Raw genomic sequence first — 20,496 nt, forward strand, 5'->3', positions numbered from 1 at the left:
AAGCTCCTGGGAGGTGGGAAACCTGCGTTTGAGCCTCTGCTCCAAATCTGGCATAGTGGAGAGTAGCTTCTTTCTACCAGCCTTTGTCCACCTTGTCTATTTAGATTATAAACTCTCTCAAATAGGGACAGTGTTTTATTCTGCGTATGTTCAGTGCCTACCACAACAGATAAATAATAATCAAGCCTAGGCTACCATGACAAAGTAACAACAATCTTCACTTAAAACTATATCACTGGGCATGTGTGCATACAAATAGTTTAAATCCTTCAGGTGATTCTTTAAATTTACTCTTAAATTACAATGAAAAAAAATCAAAATGTTGAGTCCATTCGAGGGGCAAAGGCTGTTAGGTGGAATAACTATGCAGCTTTCAAAACATGTAGCAGAAAAATTCTCATTTACTTATTAACAAATACAATAGCCACCATGATCTCAGCAGTGATCAAAGGACATAATTAAAAGTGAGAGACCAAAATCAAAATATAGGGCCTGCTCTTCCTCCCACAGGAATCAAAAGGGAGTTTTTCCATTGATTTCAATGGGGGTAAGACTGGGTCAATATTTATACTCACTCCAACAAAACAAACTAAACAGCTTCACATTGTTGATGGTATTTTTCCCATAAGCTAGAAAGCTTGTGCACAATGAACTAAATTAGTGCAACAGTCTCAATTTTTTGGCATTTCTGGATATATAAAAAACCAGTTGCATGTTATTACAGTAATATTTACATAAAGCATAACAATGTATTCAATAGCTGGGTTAGTAGCAGTTCATCTGCATGATATCTGTCTGCATCATTGCATTTAATTCTGTCCCAGTGCACCTGAAGCCATAAAATGATGCAACCATGAAATGACGGACTGCAACTGCACCTCCTTTTACAGTTCTATTTATGAAGTCTGATGACAAAAAAAAGTGTAACAGTCAGGCAAGTAAGAAAAGCAGAATGAGATACATCTAAAATAATATGAAACAATGATGTGTCACAAAGTATATCAGCTTGAAAATTTAGTCTGTCAAGGAAGTGGACACTTAATTATTATCATTATAAACTAGAACTAATTGAAAGTGAAGATCCCTTTTTTATCTAGGACTTATGAATTTTAAGTAAGTTACCTATTAGAATACAACCAACGCTATGAAAATCTAAACAGATTACCGTTCTTCCAGAAAGCTTTCCTTATGCAGTTCTAGTTTCTGCTCTTGTTTTGAAGCATCTGAATGAATGTTTCTAGCTAATGGCTAAATTCTCTTCCATATCTTGTATCAAAGAGGCAAGGAATATTTATACTTTGTTATTCCCTTAGAGAACGGATTTATTTAAGACAATAAAATCTGCATCTACTTTCAGATTTAGTCTCTTCCCTGCATTCCCTCACTGCCACTTATGAATGTAAAATTTAAAATAGCTGGAACTATCTACGGAAATAAATATAATTGCACAGATTGTAAAAAAACGTATGGCATACGCTAAATGCTACTGATTTACGAGAGTCATTTTTTCACCTTCATACATTACCAATATTTACTAAATCACAGCTGAAAATGCATTGAGACATGGTTTACCACCATTATCCCTTAGGTTCATTTAGCTTTTAGACCAGCTTTACATTGGTCCATTGTACTGCATGATAGATGGTACCGTCTAATGAATTTATGCCAGTTCTTTCTAATGTAACCATCTTCCCCCAAGCTACTTGAAAGATCTAAAATCATTTAAATGATTTCACAGCCGTCAGTGCCGTAAATAAAGTCTTATAGTTGATGTGCTTCAGAAGAACAGGTCTGCATTTCTATGAATTGCTTGCAGGTGTAGGATCCTGGAGAATCCAAAGTGTATTTTCAGTAGAGTCATAAAATTCTTCCCCCCCCCTTTTTTTTTTTTTTAAATTAAAAGTGTATAGTTCTGCATGGGGAAATCCTGCATCAAGAAGCGCCACCATAGTCAAAAGAAGTATTGCCCTTCTAAGCTCACTAATTTTGTAAGTTTGAAGTGTAAAGTCTACCGTATTCTCAGGAAAAAATGGGACTATGTAAAATAGAAAAGGAACACAGCTGCAAATCCCATTGTTCCAGCAATGACACACAGGTTTATCCTTTGCTATCGTGTTACCTACAAAAGGAGAGAGAGAGAGAGAGAGTTACACACATAGAAACTATCAGAGCAATGGTGATAAAACTGTTTTGTTCCTGCAAAGGAATTATTTAGATGAACACATGTTAAATGATTACATTACATTCAGCATATCTATGTACTGCATATTACTTGCATGTAACCAGAAGTCATATAAACTAGTATAGAGTACAATGCTATTTGGCAATAGAAGGAAAGATTCTCAAAAACACATATTTACAGTTAGACTCCTAATTCCCTTTTCCTGGGAATAAGATGCCTGCGTGCCATTTGTGCCTTTGAAAACCTCTCCTTATGGCATTATCTTGTATAGCACCTTTCTTTAAAATGATATCCCAGAATGCTTTACAGAGCCAGACAACATGAGGCCCAGTTAAACACTAAAAGCACAATGAGAGCCAACGTAGCGGTTTAGGGAGGGAGAAAAGACGGGTTTTCAGATAAATGTGGAAACCAGATGGCGCGTCAATGACGCAGAGAGATTCAGGGCTCTGGAAGGCATGAGCTGCAGAGTGGAAGGCACTTGCACCACCAGAGTAATCATGTGTAAGGCCTCGGAGAGGAGGCTGATGCTAGGTGAGTAAAGAATGTGAGGCAGAAAAGAGACAGAACATACAGAGAGTCAGTAAGGCCAGCGGAGCAAGTCTGTGCAGTTTCATAAATAAGGAGGGTCATTTTGAACTGGATTCTGGACATGGGCAATGGAAACTAGTCGAGTTTAGAGATTCAATATCTTCAATATGTTCATAAATAATTTGGATAATGGCACAGAGCAATACACTTATAATGTTTGCAGATGATATCAGCTGGACAGGCTTGCAAGCACTTTGGAGGATGGGATTAGATTTTAAAATGATCTTGACAAACTGAAGAAATGGTCAGAAATAAATAGGATGAAATTCAATCAGGGCAAATGCAAAGTCTGAACTTAGGAAGGAATAATCAATTGCACAAATACAAAATGGGAAATGACTGCTTAGCAAGGAGTACCGCAGAAAAGGATCTGGGGGTCATAGGATCACAAACTAAATAGGAGTCAACAATGTAATACTGTTGCAAAAAAAGCAAACATCATTCTGGGCTGTATTAGCAGGAGTATTGTGAGCAAGACATGAGAAGTCACTCCTCTGCTCAGCACTAATAAGGCCTCAACTGGAGTATTGTGTCCAGTTCTGGGCAGCACTCTTTGGGAAAGATGTGGACAAATTGGAGAAAATCCAGAGGAGGCATCAAAAATTATTTTAAAATGAGGAAAGATTGAAAAAAAATGACTTTGTTTAGTCTGGAGAAGAAAAGACTGAGGGGAGATGTGATAACAGTCTTTAAGTGTATAAGAGGAGGGTGATAAATTGTTCTTCTTAACCACAGAGGAGAGGACAAGAAGTAATGAGCTTAAACTGCAGCAAGGGTGGTTTAGGTTGGACATTAGGAACAGTTTCCTAACTGTAAGGATAGTTAATCACTGGAACAAATTACCTAGGGAGGCTGTGGAATTGCCATCATTGGAGGTTTTTAAGAATAGGCTGGGCAAACATCTGTCAGGGATGGTCTAGACAATACTTAGTCCTGCCTCAGTGCAGGGGACTGGACTAGATGACCTGTCAAGGTCCCTTCCAGTTCTACATTTCTCTGATTCTGTGAGTCAATGTGGACATGCTCCTATATCTGTGTGAGAAGGTGGGCAGCAGCTTTCTCCAGGGCAACTTGAGAAAGCCTTGGAGAAAGGAGTTGAAATAGTCCAAACTAGAAGGTGGAAGCATTGAGGAGGTCAGAGGAGTTGGAGCTGAGGCAGTGGCAAACACAGACAGTGTTTCCAGAGAGGGAGATGGGCAGATTTGCAGACACGGGAGTTAAAGGAATCCTCAGACTCATGAATGACACTGAGATGATGGACAGTGGGGGCAAATGAGATGCCTGAGTTCAGAGGAGATGAAGCCCTGCTTGAGAATGTTGCTTTTGCCCAGGCAAGTGCTTGTATCTTTACAAACAGTGCTTGAAGTTTAACACATGTATATACTCCCTGTTAAGTTTCCCAGAAATTTTTCAATTGCTAGCTAGCTGGTCAGCAATTAAGCACATCAAAAATCTAGTTTCTAATCACAACTAAAATGTATTTTAAAACAGCTCTGTTGGTCTGCTTTCCTTGATGAATATAAACATGGGCAGAAAGTATTCCATTCATTTTTATTTGACTTCACAAGACAATTACTCCAAGAAAGAAGCATTTACTTGTTTCACTCTCCTTGATTAGTCATTGTAACTACATCTATAAATACACAATAAATATATGAGTGTCTCAGACTGCATGTCTGGCTACTATTTTGATGAAATTGAAAGTCAACGTAAAAAGTGATCAAAGGAACTTGCTTTCTGCAATGCATATTTAGTCTGTGGAACTCCCTGCCACCAACTATCATCGAGGCCAAGACCTTATAGGCTTCAAAAAGGAATCAAACATGTAAATCAATTAAATAAACCTTGTTTTTAAATTTGGAATGGATTTAAACCTTCACAACTTGAGACATAAGCCAACCACTAAATTGTGGGCATTAAGAAGAATCTCCCCCTTTGGGCAGGTCATTCTAGAGCTGTCTATCTAGAGGTTTCTTATAACTTTTCCCTCGGAAGCATTCAGCCAGCTGCTGTGACTGGGTCACCCGGACCACTCGTCTAATCAGATACAGCTATTCCTATGTTCTCCTATTTTATATCAACTAGTGTCCAGTTTCAGTACCACTCGCCTAATGGGGAATCAAGATTTTTGTCCATTGAAGTGCTATTTTTGTCAATTCTACTTAACTCGTTTTTTAAAAAATCCTGATCGCTGATTACAACATACATAATTCTTCTCCCACAGGACAGTAATGATTGTAAAATCAACCTGTTTATTTTACAGTAAAATCTTCTACTGTACACAGTTATTTAGAAACTGCAGTGCCAGACTTCATAATTTTTTGTAACGGCCCTACACGATAGCTGGAAGCAGTAATACAAATGAATTTACTGTATATGCATAAATTAATCAAGGACATAAAATGTTTTATACCTTTCCAGTCAGTCTTGGCTGGATTAATAAAGTTTTATTATTTGAGAATTATTCTCAAGTGGCAGAATCCTAAAAACCAATGATAGTGTCATGACAACTTGGGGAACAGTACTATGAGATTTTGTCTTTTTGCAGTGCTAAATGAAATGTCACTACTACTGGGGATTTAGCACTGTTGCATTCATAGTCCCACCTCACACAGTACACCTCACAGGTTTACCTCCTGATAAAGGAATGCAGCACCATAGATAGATACAGAAAGGCCTGGATGGGTAAGCAAATTGTATGTTTGGCTGGTGAATCTTGCCCACATGCTCAGGGTTCAGCTGATCACCATATTTGGGATCGGGAAGGAATTTTCCTCCAGAGCGGATTGGAAGAGTCCCTGGGAGGTTTTCGCCTTCCTCTGTAGCATGGGGCACAGGTCACTTGCTAGAGGATTCTCTGCACCTTGAAGTCTTTAAACCACAATTTGAGGACTTCAATAGCTCAGACATAGGTGAGAGGTTTATTGCAGGAGCGGGTGGGTGAGATTCTGTGGCCTGTGTTGTGCAGGTCAGACTAGATGATCATGATGGTCCCTTCTGACTTTAATATCGATGTGTCTATGTATATGAATACAGAGCATAAGCAGTAATGTGTCTGCATTGTCCGCACGCAAAATACATTAAACAAAATAACCACAAAGAAGCAGTGATCTATCATAGAGTTCATACTAAGAAATGTGCATTGCTGGGCAGCTCATTGGGTGGCCTTTCTTTTGAAGAAGCTATTGTCTTGTGCCCAGAAGGAAATGCAGCCTGTCACTGGTTCAAGAGGATCCCAAGCTTAGGTGACATTGAAACATAACGCTACTTATTCTTCATCTTTGTATTTATATTAAAGCAGTGCCCAAAGTCCTGAGTCAGAATTAGGGACCTCATTGTGGCGGATGCTAGACATACACTTATAGAAAAGCAGTCCCTGTCCTCAAGAGTTTACCATCCAAAAGGAGGGAGAAAAAAATTCCAAAGGGAGTGGAAAAGGGAAAAAGCATGCACACAGCATAGTCAGAGCATTAATTCCAGTATACCTATCTCTCTGTATTTCTATCGATAAGTATTTGCCAATATATGAATTCACATATCTGCCCATTTAAGAAAACAATTTTTTCCCCTCACTGCATTTTACAATGAACATTTCTTATATTTAAAATATGCTAGAACAAGTGACGTGCACCTGTTCTTTGCATACCCTTTCCATTAAATGTCCCTCCAGAGTGGTCTGCTACAGTGCAGAACTTACTCCACGCCCCAGCCAAGGAAAGGAGGGACTTCACGAAACAACACTAGCTTTCTCAGGGACAAACTCTGCCCTCAGTTGGACCCCAATGGGTTTGGGTAGGTCTAGGAATTCACACAGGTCTAACTGAAGGCAGAATGATTTGCCCCACTCTGCCTTTCTGAAGACATCCCCATGGCCATCAAAATGCATTAGCCTATTCTTTCGTTTGCTGGTTGCAGGGTGTTTTATTTTAGGGATAATAATATAAACGGCACCTGCTGAATTTGCCCCACGCCAAGCTCCTGCTGCCTCTTTTCACTGTTTATGAGCCAGGCCCCTCAAACACTCACATACATCAGCAGTTACACTCAGATGCCTGGTCAGTCCCACTGAAATCAGTGGGAGCAAAGGAAACCAAATGCGTTGAAGTGCTTGCAGCACCAGCCCTTATGTTATTAATCCTGGCAATGTTCCTAGTTTGGCCTTTTAACCCTTTCCTTTGTTCATTTTTAAAGCCATTGAGTATACCTAACCCGTGCCTAATTTTTAAAAATTATTTTAACTTGCCTTTTACTAGATATATAGAGCTAGATCCCTCACTCATGTCAATGGGGGTAGCTCTGTTACTTCCTATATATAATTTCTACTTTCTCCAGCTCACTCCTTTGTTTGAAGTCATCTCTCCTTATTCCATGTCTGACTTACTGCCTGATCCCATGAGAGCACGCCACTTCTATGGACTTTAACACAGATGGAAGATAATCAGCAGTTTGCAGTAGGAGCTTAGCAACTCACAGGAATGGACCCATCCCCCCGCAATCCTGCAATTTACAATGCACTGTACATATGGACGGTCAATTGCAAGATCCGGGCCAGAGATGGTAAGCTGCGGGAGGCAGGGGTATGGCAATGATTTATATGTTTTTACCAGGACTATAGTATTACGCAAATATTAATTTTTAACAATTACTCTAACCTTGAAAACAGCAGCAGTGTTTTTCAGACTATGAATTGTACCTCTCTACTTGGGTATTTAGTTAGCCCATCATCATGGGATCTGGGTTGTTATCCCCCAGCTAATGACTACTCACAGTATCACATAACAGTTGCCTGATACACTTAATTTTTTCTGATCTAATATAGAATTTATTATATCCTTTCACTACTGTGTGAAACAGTCATTGTCAAATGGAATCTGGCAGCAACATTTGCTTATTAACTCATAACCAACAGCCGAATCCATTCTCAATTTGAAGCGATGTGGAGAGGGGTCAAAGGCTAACCATTTAACTTTACAGGTTGTTGCCTGCTATTTTCACAATGTATTTAGACACACAGTCCACTATGTGTTGCCAAATCTTAGCTCCTTGAATTAATTTTAGCTTGTTAAATAGTCAGAGGGATGAGATATTTGCCTCATAGTCAGTGGTCATTAGTTAGGAATCTGGGCTTCCTAACTAAGACCTTGGCCAAGACATTAAAAAATGGGCAGCTGAAGGTAAGCCCACAATTATGCCCCTAAGTTGGTGGGCAGACCTTCCATGGTGCAGAGAGCTTTACGGCTCCTCTCAGAAATCAGTGCAGATCCTCCACACCTTCGAAAGTCAGGTCACTCATTTTGGTGTCTAACCACAGAGTCGGGAACCAAACTTTAGTCAGCCACTTGTGAAAATCTTGGCCCTGCAGTCTCATTTTGCAAGTCAAGGTCATTATCCTGCTATCAATACAAGTGAGCTGTCCTTCCTCACGCAAACAGTCTGACCTCCAGGGGACTGTTCACAGCAGCATGGTTTATTCACCGATCAAAGGCTGAAGAGTTGGGCCCAAAATGAATTTGGTGGGCTTGCCTGACTGAATATTTGCCCGTGACAATGACCCTCTCTGCTGACGGGCACAATAAGGCATGCTCAGCAATCTGTCCTCAGGACAGACCAAGCCCGGCCAGAAGGGGCAAATCCTGCTCCTGCCGTAGGGCACTGGTGACATCCTGCTGAAAAGGGATGAGAGGGCAGGATTTTGGGGAGACAGTGCAAGAGATGCTAACCCCCATGCGGTGCAAAACTCAGCTCTCTGGGAAGACTTTTGAGTTTGAGGCAGAGCTAGCCACGTGATAACCCACTAGGAGGATCCTAGCCCTTCCTCCGTTGAGAATGAGAGAGGTGCTAGGGATGTGCAGGCCCTAACTCGGCCCTCTGTCGGATCAGTATAGCACCCAGCTAATTTAATCAAGCTAGGTGCTGGAGAGAGGAGTATTTGCTCCTCAGCTAAGATCCAGCTGGGAGCAACCACACACATCACTGTTTTAAAAAAACCCAACACTGAAGATGGCGAGACTGATGCTAACTGCGGAGCAGGGGCAATGGAAACGAGCGCATGTTGTCACCAGACTGTCACCTTTAAATATAGAGAGACAAGGTGGGTGAGGTAATAGCTTTTATTGAACCCACTTCTGTTGGTGAGAGACACGAGGTTACACGGATAAGAGCTCTAGGTAAGCTCGGAAGCTTGTCTCTCTCACCCGGTTAAATAGAAGATATCACCTCACCTACCTGGTCTCTCTAATATTCTGGGACCAACATGGCTACAACAACACTGCATATCTTTTAAATATACACTCTCTCTGTACTTGCCTTTGTGGTTTTGACTTTATTTCCGCTGCTGCAAGACCAGCCTGAATAGTCCGGTAGCACTTTACAGTCCTCTCCATCCAGGCAAGGGTTCATGCGACACCACCACTTCTGGATGACAATGGAGGCTAGAAACAGAAACAGAGCACAATCTTTTCTATTCAGTTGATCGTTTCAGCTACAGGAAAGTGACCTGTGAGCCACTTATTTGTTTAAAAATTATAGTGTCCTGTTCTTTTTATATTTAATCTCGCATTTATCCATTCGGCGGAAAATGTATTCACCATGATTAACCAGTCTGCAAAGACCTGATTCTAAAACCCTTACTCGCATGAGTACTGCAGTCCCCTTGAATTCCCTGAGTTGAGTTATTTATGCTAGCCAGCGAATGTTTAAGTTGCCCTGGCTTCTTGCCTATGGATGTTAGCACTTACAAGTTTGTCTACACAGTGCAATAATGCATACCAAAACTAGTATTAGGTTAGCAGGCACGAGGGGATTTTTGTACACACCATCAGGGTGGACACAGGCCGGTTAGTGCGCAGCACATTGGTGTGCGTTAGAAGTCACACCCCACTGCTGAGCATTACTGAAGTGTGTAGCCAAGTACTACTTGTCCACAACTGCTGCATCCATGTCTCAGGATAGACAGGATATCGGTTCCATGATGCTGGTGTGGAGATGGACGCTTAGATATCATGGTGATAAACTACCTTAGCTAGACAAACAGGTGTCAGAATGGCAGTAAGGATCATAGTTAGGCTTCAGTCCTCACACCCTGCAGCTGACATGGTCAGGAGGAGGTTGGGGCTGAAGTGGTACCATCTCTTTCCCATTGTGATGGACTGGGCATGGCTCATGGTCTTGTCTCTAACCAAAGAACTATCGTCCCAAACAGGACATGCAGGGACTGGGAAGAATTCTGGCAATTACTTCCTTATGACCACTCCAATCTGGTCTGAACTGTTAATGAAATGGATTTCCAAGGGAGCCCTGAACCCAGCCACAGCTGATAGGCCCAAAAACCTAGTGACAAGATGGAGAGTAAATGGCACACGCAGATGATGCTCACATCAGTGTAATACAATTAATAAGAACAGCAGCAGCTAATGAGAATATCACACATGTTTGCTATGAAAAGTGTACACTCAAATGGAGTCGATCTGTTGAGTGCAGGATAGTAAATGTTTAACCTGGATGTATGTGCTAGGCTGGAAGCAGCTCTGTCAGTGGGTAAGAAAATATAATGGCTCAGACCTTTGAGCTACAAGAGTTCTCTCAGAGATTCACGTAGAACAAAGACCCAGAAGTGGGGACTCTATTTTAATACCATTGAAAAAAAACTGAATAGGAATAGTTAACTAAGAATCTACTTTCAATTGCATCCTGTAACTCTTACAGTAGACTATTATACTTTATGCAGATTTAACAATTTTCTACTCAACACAATTGGTCTCCGACTGTGCTTTTTAGTTTTACAAAAGTAGCCGTGACTTCTTACTAATGCAAACAAACAACAGATATATTTTGCCACAAAATGTTACAAACTTTTGCAATGCGTTCCTGACTTAACATTAGTACTGTAGGTGGGATTAATCAAATCACAGAAAACAATTTGGAAGACATGGGTCTGCAATTTTACATAATCTAACGTGGATTGCAAAATAAAATAAAGCGACAAATGTTGATTTAGTTCCTTTGCACTATTTTACTATGTGCACAAAATACTGAACTTCATACTTAACAAAGTACCTTGTTCTAAAGAGATGTACAAAAATAACACAGTTTACTTCATGTAAAGGATAAACAATTTTTCATTAGTCCAAAGGTACTTTCCTACTGCTGCAACCGTCAAATTAGGTTAACGAACAGCAAGCTGACACTGGAAGATTCAGTTGCTGAAATGCTGATTCAATTACTTATTTTCCAAGGTATTCTTTCAGTCTAGGTGGCATTTAGAGGCATCTGTGGACTGAAAAATACCTTTTTGGAATAACAGTTTGACTTTTGATACTTTCCATTCAACCTATCGGAGATATAAATGAACAAATACATGGTTCTTGTCACCAGATATTTGCTTCTACTCCAGCTGATTGATTATTGATTGACTAATTTGAATGAAACTTAACTGTGCATCGTAGTACTTTAGAGATCATTTCCATTCTGAGTTTATTACCAGCTGATCAGTTTGTTTTATATCTTTGCTATTTGCCAAAATTCTGATTTGTTTTCCATGCTACATGTATTTAGGTAAGCATGTATTTCTAAGTACAAAGTTGTTTCACTAACCGAGCACAGATTCTCTCTATTAACCTCCCAGTTTCCATGTACACATGCAATTATTTCTTTTCTTTCATTGTTCTATCCAGCTTCTTTTTTGTACTGAGAGCAACCATTATAATTAATTGGTCATGATATGTTTTGAGACTAACCCACACTGGGCATCACTAAATGTGAGGCTATTTTCGTTTGTGTTCTCAACCTACATTCTCCTCTCAACCCCTTTCCAACACCTGATTGAATATCCCTTTCAAAGCAATACTTCAGGAATGAATCTCCAATGCCAGCTGAATAACACTGCAATATAGAACCTGATTCACTCCTGCACTATTAGAGTTTTACGTCCGAGTACCTCCGCGGATTTCAAATGGTGTAAAAACGGAATAAATATGACAGTGAATCAGGCCCATAATTTCCAGAAGTACCCTATTCCATAAAAAGCCAGCACAGCCACTAACTGAAAGCACCAAAGAGTAAATCAGGCATTGGACCTGCAAGCTCTTAAATGGCCCAAATATTTCAACTTCAGCTCATTTCTAGTTGTGATTCTTTTTCAATGATATTCCAATTTCTTTTCTTTCATTGGCTGGTTTCTGCTCTGTGTTGATACCTTTCTTCAGAATAAGTGAAACCCTTTCTTGATATACTTAATATATTTTACTCTATCTGATGTAGAAAACCACCAATTCTTTGCTATAGTATCGCACCAATTCTTATGTCAATTTATGCCAGGATTCTCTTGGGTCCATAATGTCTATATTGTAGTGCTGTATTTCTTAGGTCTCTGGGCACATTTACTCATTTGAAAAATGCATTCTGTATTACTATAATAGGAAAGTTCTCAGGCTGGATTTTAGACTAAACTCTTCTTCATAGAAACAGTTACTTAACTTTTGCTGTCCCTACCACTGTTTGAATCATGGAGTGATTCAAAATATCTCCTCCCCTTACCAAATTGAAGAGTTCTTGGAGAGGTTTCAGTAACTATTTTTTCAAATAGAATCATAGAAATGTAGGGCTGGAAGGGACCTTGAGAGGTCATCTAGTCCAGCCCCCGGTGCTGAGGCAAGAGCAAATATACCTAGATCATCCCTGACAGGGGTTTGTCTAACCTGTTCTTAAAAACTTCCAACGATGGGGATTCCAAACAACCCTTGGAAGCCTACTCTGGAGCTTAACTATCCTTATAGATAGAAAGTTTTTCCTCATATCTAACCTAAATCTCCCTTGCTTCAGATTATGCTACTTACCTTAAGCCTTGTCCTACCATTAGCGGACATAGAGAACAATTGATTTCTGAGTATACTAATCTCATATACTACCAACATCTTGAGGGAACAGAAGACTAGTTTGGCGTGACATCTACCAATCGACTGTGGACTGCCCTACCTGGAATAAATCTGCTGACACAGCTCCGCAGGGAAGTGATAGTAGATTTCATTACTAGTAAATAGTGTATTGCCCTGGGTGAAGGATAGTTCAACTTGTGATGATTTACTTAGAGATACATTTAACACATTTAGGAAAGGTAGCTTCACCACAGAGAATAATTATTAATGCTTTATCCTCTTGGTAGTGTCTGTCATCCTAGCTTTAAGTACTTACTCAAGGAAGTTTATTTCTACAAAGGAAATGGGAGAAAACTAAATGTCATAATGATCACTTTGAATTTAAGTGTTTACCGCTTGTTCATAGCACAAGGAGTTGACCTTTACTAAACCAAATTTTCTATGGCTCTGATCACATCTTACAGCTGCAACACTAGGCAATTATGCAGGTTCTCTTTTTTTTTTTTTACTCACTGTTTACTAAAAATTCTTCCTTTCATATTCTGCGCTCTCTTCTGAGCTTGGCAGCTTAATTTATTGACAGTAGTATTTCTCAAAGCATGCGGCTGGCCTGTCTTCGGAGGCTCAAAGAACCCCAGGGAAATGAGGCTTGCAGGGCAGGGGGGAAGAAATAGTCTTCCCTTTTTTTTTTTTTTTTTTGCTCAAGACTTTCAAAAACCAAAAATCTAGCCAATAGCGTTCAGTACTAAAATATCTCTCTCTGTATATACGATACGCGTACACACAAATAGATGGTTCCTTGTTTGCTGTACTCAAAGTGCAATGACCTTAGTGAGAAAAAATGTAATAAGTTGGCTATCATGAACATGGAATAAAAATATACGGCCCCCATGCCTTATTTTAAAAGGAAAATACTCTTTACCCCCTGCACCCTATTTTAAGAGTATTTCTGCCAGGGAATACCAGAGGGGTTTTCCTGTGTTTGGTGGGAAAATACACCTTTCCACTCTTCATTTTAGAGAGCTACTTTGACTTCTGCTACTACCAACATTTTAAGTTCCCTGGGTGAAAGACTCTAGAAGTGCAAAGCATGTTACAAATACTAATTAAGCCTCACAACACAGAAAATATTACTAGACCCATTTTACAAATGAGATTGGGTAAAATGAATGAGGATTCAATTTAAGGCTCGATTTCTTACATTCAAGGCACTTAAGGCTTTCCCAGGATTTAATTAATGTTGCATTCCTTTCTGTAGCACATGGTTAGTTGCCAACAATCTTCTGACCAACCTTCGCCTCTCCAGGCACATTCCAGAAGAAGGTGTTTTCCAATTAGCCCCACGTTGGTAGAATTCCTCACCTCGCCAGATTTGCTTGGGAAATTTTAATTTCTACATAACAGTTAGGGGCAGATTCCCAGCAGATGTAAGTTAGCATAACTCCATTATGGCACTCTGTATCCCCTGATTCCCAGGGTGGCGGTGTGGATAGATTGACCATGTATGGACCTCTGCATGCCCTGTGCTCTGTAAAAAGGGTTCTGTGCTTGTCAAAACCAGGCCAATGCACATTGGTAGCTAGAGCTGAGCTGAGTAAAGACCCAAAGCATCCATGACTACGTATATCCAGAGGTCCTAATACACTACAGCGGGTATGCTGAGCAGCAGTAGACACTATTCTAGCCTGTGGGTTTGGATAGTTGCTGTGGACAGGCTGCATTGTGGCATTCCATCTCTCTCACTCCCAGTTTGTGTCCCACCCAAAGCCTCATTTCTATATTTATGCAGCTAAGGTGACTGCCACACTCGTTGACCAGTGAAGTACCAAGTTTCCATGCCTAACTCTGTAGTGACATTATTTTCTAGAGCAAACATGCAATATCCAGGTCTACACAAAATGCACATGGGCACTCACCTTGACCGCATAATCCCAAATTTACGTGCATACATGGCCATTATGAATTAGCACAAAACTGAGGCCTCATTGAAAATTTGGCCCTAAATGTCACCATGTTTGTTTGAATGTATTTTTAAGTCTGACCCACCAGTTCACTACATTGTACTCTATTTTAACATACAGTATTCCTGTAGTAAGATTGCTGTTTTAATTTGACCTTCTGTGATATTCTTTAACATCTGTCCAAGCTATTTTAAAAATTCAAATTACCCAGCTGAGCTATGATTCTACTCCAAATGCCATAAGGATTATTTTTTTAAAAACCTATTTCATGGCCTACTTACACCAAAAGCCATAACACACAGAACTTAATAACAAAGGTCACTTAGGGCCCAATCCAGATCTCATTGAAGTCAATGAAAAGGCTCCCATTTACTTCAATGGGATCTGGTCAAGAAACAAGTTAATGAAACAAGAGAAAGACCAAACAAAAAAAAAAACAAAAAACACTCCACCCGGGAGCCAGTATAATTTCCCAATTTGCTGAAGAGCCAAGAAAGTCTCATGCTGCTAGCAGCTATGCAACTGACAAGAATGTTAATTTCAGACCCCAGGGCTTCCAGACTCTCAGGTCAGCTCAGGAATTGGTAGCAACTGGCCCAGTAGTCTGGAAGCCCTCCGGTCCCCATCCTAAGGCAGTCCACATGGCAAGACTGGTCTGCAACTACAGACCCTGGAAACCTACTCCAGGACCTCCAGGGTCCTGGTTCCACGGCAGAGAACCTGGAAACCCCACAAGCCCTGTCCAAGAGCCATGTGTAGGCCGTACTTAGTATGAGTGGCCCCAGTAGCCAAGAGCAGGAACGAGATAAGCTATAAAAACAGGGGCAAGAAATAATTGGGTCAGAAGCAATGGCTACAAATGTGTAGCAGGAAGATAAGCACAAGGGGAGGAAACTAACAAAATACAAGGAGGAAACTAACAAAACAGGCTGTGTGCATGTGGCAGGTGAACAACGGATGATATGTACAGGAATTGATCCTGAAAATAACCTGGCCAATCATAAAGTTCACAATATGATGTAGAATGGAAGACGCATGTGTCAATATAGGTTTCATTTTTATATAAAGTAACGAATATTTGTACTCCTTGGATTTGTGGTATGCCCTGTACCCACCCCTACCCATGAGTCTGATCAGCTCTGTGTAGTTTGATTGTATGCCAACAATGAAACCTGATGAGGAGTCCGGAGTCGAGTTGGGTCCTTGGGAACCTGAGAGAAATCCCAACACCACAGAAATAGAAACTCTGGGATCCCTGGCCCCAGGATAGTCCACATGGCAGACCTTCACCAGAGCCACAGATCCTGGAAGCCTGGGGTACCTGGCCCTAGGGCAGTCTGCATGAAATTATGTCCATTACAAAGACTACTAAGTATAGACTGGGACTCAGGAGAACTGGGTTCTATTTTTGGCTCTGACACTGTTTTGCTGGGTGACCCTGGACAAGTCACTTCACCTCCCTGGGCCTCAGCATCCCCATCTGTAAAATGGGGATAATGATGCTGACCTCCTGTATAAAGTGCTTTGAGATCTATAGACAAAAATCACTAGGTAAGAGAGAGGGATTATTATTATTTAAGGTATTTTTACTAAGGGCTTCCTATTCTTCCTTAATGATTTTTTCCATTCTGGCATCATAATTCTTCCTGAACTAATACCATTTGTATCACCCTTGTTTACATAACGGTACATAAACTGATGTGAGTAGCACCACTGAAATCAATAGGACGAATCATGTGAGTAAGTATTCATCAGGTTGAACAAGGGTTTCATGTTCTGGCGTAATATGGAGACCTAGTCCTGGACCAGGACCCCACTGTGAAATTGTGTGTCAAGTCTTTTGTATTTCACTTTTCTCCTACTATGGCTGTATAGATGGTCAAGAATTTGGGGGCAGGAACGGGCTTTTTAATATTATTATTATGTCATGTATACGGAGTGCTTGACACAAAGGGAAGTGTGCTACCCGAATATAAATAACATTAGCTAAGTTTAAAAGAAGATACCTTAAAAAGCCACTCAAAATAAGCACTCTAAATTACACTTTGTTTCAGTTAGAATGTCACCAGTAACACTGCGCTTTCAACAAGACCTTAACTCTCATGCAGAATGTGGTCCAACTAAATCTTCTTGACCTTGGTACAATCTCTGGAAAAAGAATAATGAATCTCTTTCATTATATTTAAAATAATTAGTTATACAAGTCGGGCCATGTTGAACATTATCTCTTTCTGGCTTTTGCACTGTTGAGGCTTTCAGAAGTCTGTGTATATAGTCAAAAATCCAATTTTGAGCCTGTGAGCAGATAGTTATGGGTTCTGCGCAACAGGAGAGGAATAAAATGTCATCCACTTACAAAAATACATAAAAGTATATTAAAACATCACCTTAAGGGGGAAACAAATCAAGAGCTTCTGCTTTTATAACTAAAAATCTTGCATTCTAAATGTTTGGTCTTATTTAATCTCAAGCACACTTGAAGGAAAAGAAGTCATTAAATTGTTTCAGCAAGTGTTTGCTCTGACAAAATAAATTAGACTTCCACTGCACCATGCACTTCATTCTGTCATGAAAGCAGAGAGTGTTACCTTTGTAACGCTAAAGTATATTTTCATAAATGTCTAAACTTTATTATCCACCATAAAGAACAGTAAAACTGTTGCATGGAATGTTACATAAAAGGTACCGGTACTGCATATGATTCTACAGGAAAAATTATTCAGTAAACTGAAAAATTAAGGTTGAATTGTGCCCCTGCATTACAAGATATTTCAGACATCAAGCCAAATCTAATTCCTAAATAAAATAACAGGGTCTCAGAAATAGAAAACATATAAATAGGTAAAAGTAAGTACTAAAATCAGACAGTTACATTTATTTGTAGGATTGTTCCTAAAGTGAAACATTATAGAAAGTCAGAGAAACCGAGGGTATTTTATATTTAACTTTTAAAGGTCATGATTTTGTGAGAAAAGCAATGAAAACAGAAGATAAGTATCTTACTTGTGGATTAACAAAAATGTAGGACAGTGATTTCTGTGTCAATATTAATTAGCAGTAAACTACTAAAAAATTTCTGCTTTATTTCAATTTAAATGTAAATTTCACAGACTTTTATACATAAAGATCCTTTTAATTCTTACTGACAAAGAAGCCAATGAAGACTTATATTAGCCATTTCCTAACATAAAAACATCCCATGGCCAGAAGCAGAATATGTGTTCGGAGACAAACAATGAAATATTTAGATAGATTTGAGTCTTTGGGGGTTGATATTTCAGCTACACAAATTCACTCTAGCTGGCTGCATTATAAAATCTCAACTCAAGAGAAAATTTCTTCTTTCATAACTTTTTAATTTATAAATCAGTCTAGTCCAGTATTATTTTAAAAAAAAGAGATATTTAGCAGTCCCAACAAACTGAAGACTGTAAATCTATCTTTAAACTGTGCCATTGTGCCTATGGATTGTAAAGTTCTTCAAACTAACCCGAAGGCAAGGGTGATGGACTAGATCAGTTTGTACTATGCTTTTGCATTTATCAGATCATAGGGGTGCCACCTACTGTTTGTGGTATCCAATTCAATGGTACATAATCAACTCTCTTGGGATTCTTCGCCCACCATCTCATTTGGGTCAGAATGCACAAAAAGTTGATTGGATATAGGCCAGAGGAGACACATGGGGGTCCAGTGCAGACGCTCATCATCAATATAGGGTGCTAGATTACGCCAGCCTAGAGGAGAGTTCGCACAAACCAGATGTCCCAGTACTAATCTGCTTGCCCATGGCTACGAAGTACTGGATCGATGACCAGCCAGTGGTTTCTTTACATCCCAATGATTCCATGGCCATGCTGCTATGTCTAGAGGCAACTGGATGAGTTAATGATTAAACTCAAAATGTCTTGACTTGTGTAGTTTTGAGGCTAGTTTAAAGTACAATTGTTTATGTGGAGAAACTAAGAAGTTTTATTGGCACAGACATGAAATGAACAAGAACATATATTAAGGAGATTAATTACACCAAGATTTATGCGCACTCATTATCATCAACAAACAGAGATGTTTCCAAAATTAACAAAAGGAAGGATTATGCTTTCTAGACAGCAAGAAGTCAAATAATCAAGGAGACTAAACATCTCAGAGAGCCAAAGAGCAGTAGGAGTGAGTGGGAGATTGCTTACCTTCGACGCAAGAGGGCTGGGCCCTTGTTGTTCCAGCCACCTGCCCCGGGAAGCAAGAGCACTTGACTGTTTGCGACCGTTCTTCAATTCGGTTCTTATTGCAGCAACGATGCACTGCGACGACCTCACACGTTCCTTGCTTGACTTGGTGGTGGCCTAAAAATCAGAGAGGTAGAAGTGTTAGAGGAGAGGGGTATTACTGTCATGGTGCCAAAAGGGAATCAATGCAAGGAAAATGTAGCAGTTTACTGTGGCGAGAGTACGCACAGTCCTGCAAAACGATGAGCCACTTTGATTCTCGCTGGAGCCCCTGGAAAGGAAGGCACAAAGTGCCCCCTGCAGGATCAGGCACATGACTTGCCCATCACATGTTATATTTACTTCAGATTAGTTCATCATAACAGGGCTTGTTTTTTCTATCTGCCTCCCTCCATCAATTAGCCAGCCCTTATAAACGCATAGAGAGAATGACAAGTTTACTAGATAGACTAGACAGGCGGATGATATAGACAGAGAGATCTACAAATACATCTAAACATCACTCTCCTGCTTAAATACTTCCACTGGCTTCCTGTTTCTTATCAGATCAGATTCAAGCTCCTTGTCTTCATCTATGATAATGTTACCTTGCTCTCCTTTCCCCCTACTCATCCTCCAATTCCTCTCTTACTCTCCCCTTCATCTCTTTCCCCCCACTTATCTTCATGCCTCCTATCAAGTCCCCCACTATGCAGGGGAGGATTTCCTTCTCCCTATCTGCCAAACACCCGCTCTCCGACTTCCAACTCCTCCCCAGTACCACCACTTCAAACAATCCCTCTCCCCTTCTCATCATTAATTATCTCCACACTCTCAATCTCCTGAACTGCTGACAAGTGCCTCGCCTTGTGTTTGTCTTGTCTTATTTAGATTACAGGGTCTTAAAGGCATTGGATGGGTCTTATCTATGTTTGTAAAGCACCCTGTCCATTACCAATGCCATATAAAAGATTTTTTTAATGAGTTAGCTGGACACAAAGATGAGGCAGAGAGTCGGAAAGTATTTGCCATCAAAGCAGCTCTGGGACTTTGTCTGAAAAGAATGCAAGGTGCACACATAAGTGTAAGCAGGTACATAGTATCAAAGGCCTGGTTAAATAAAAAGAAAGTGAAACCTAGACGAAGACCGTACAAAATAGTACATCAGCTACATCAAAAAAGCGGGAGAACTTTCTGGCGACAAGCCCTGGAGAATTGTTCTGTTCTCCCAGCCACAGAAAAGCTCACAAGTCAGTAGCAGTAATGAACTGTAGCATGGACAGTTCCTAAAAGCTAATGACCACCTGGGCCAAGATGAATTAGCTCCCCAATTAACTGCCAAGAAATTCCCTCCCCATTGTCCACTAGTACTCAGTGACAATATGTTTGATTATTAAGTGATCATGACGTGCCAGCAAATTGAAAAAAAAAAAAAAAAACCACATTGTCCACAATGGGAAAAATATGCCCTGGTGCATTTTAACTACACCACAAGGCCGCTCCAAGGAACTTGTCATATTAAGACGTTGCCATTCAGTGACTGCTCTACCCTACAGCATGGCTCTGGCCAGAGCCATCCTACTACCCCTCAATCGCCCCTTATTGGGGACTGTGTAGGAGAGACACATAGGCACTGACTTTAACTACCCCTAAGGTAACATTCAACGTGAGTGATCAGATCGGAA

The 20,496-nt window shown here is 40.2% G+C and overlaps 1 protein-coding gene across 3 annotated transcripts in view; it reads right to left on the reverse strand.

Moving 5' to 3' along the window:
• Positions 1–383: 383 nt before the first annotated feature.
• The window catches only part of TAFA4 (TAFA chemokine like family member 4), a 111,921-nt gene continuing 91,808 nt past the window's right edge, over positions 384–20,496 (reverse strand). For all 3 annotated transcript variants that reach the window (XM_073354808.1, XM_073354806.1, XM_073354809.1), the window contains exons 4-6: positions 18,794–18,949; positions 9,080–9,204; positions 384–2,119 (exon numbers count right to left, since the gene is read on the reverse strand). In XM_073354808.1, the coding sequence (XP_073210909.1) occupies positions 2,108–2,119; positions 9,080–9,204; positions 18,794–18,949 (293 nt within the window). In that variant the 3' untranslated portion in view covers positions 384–2,107. The remainder of the gene's footprint in view (positions 2,120–9,079; positions 9,205–18,793; positions 18,950–20,496) is intronic.

This window comes from Lepidochelys kempii, chromosome 7 (genome assembly GCF_965140265.1).
Source record: "Lepidochelys kempii isolate rLepKem1 chromosome 7, rLepKem1.hap2, whole genome shotgun sequence".
NCBI classification, from domain to species: domain Eukaryota; kingdom Metazoa; phylum Chordata; order Testudines; family Cheloniidae; genus Lepidochelys; species Lepidochelys kempii.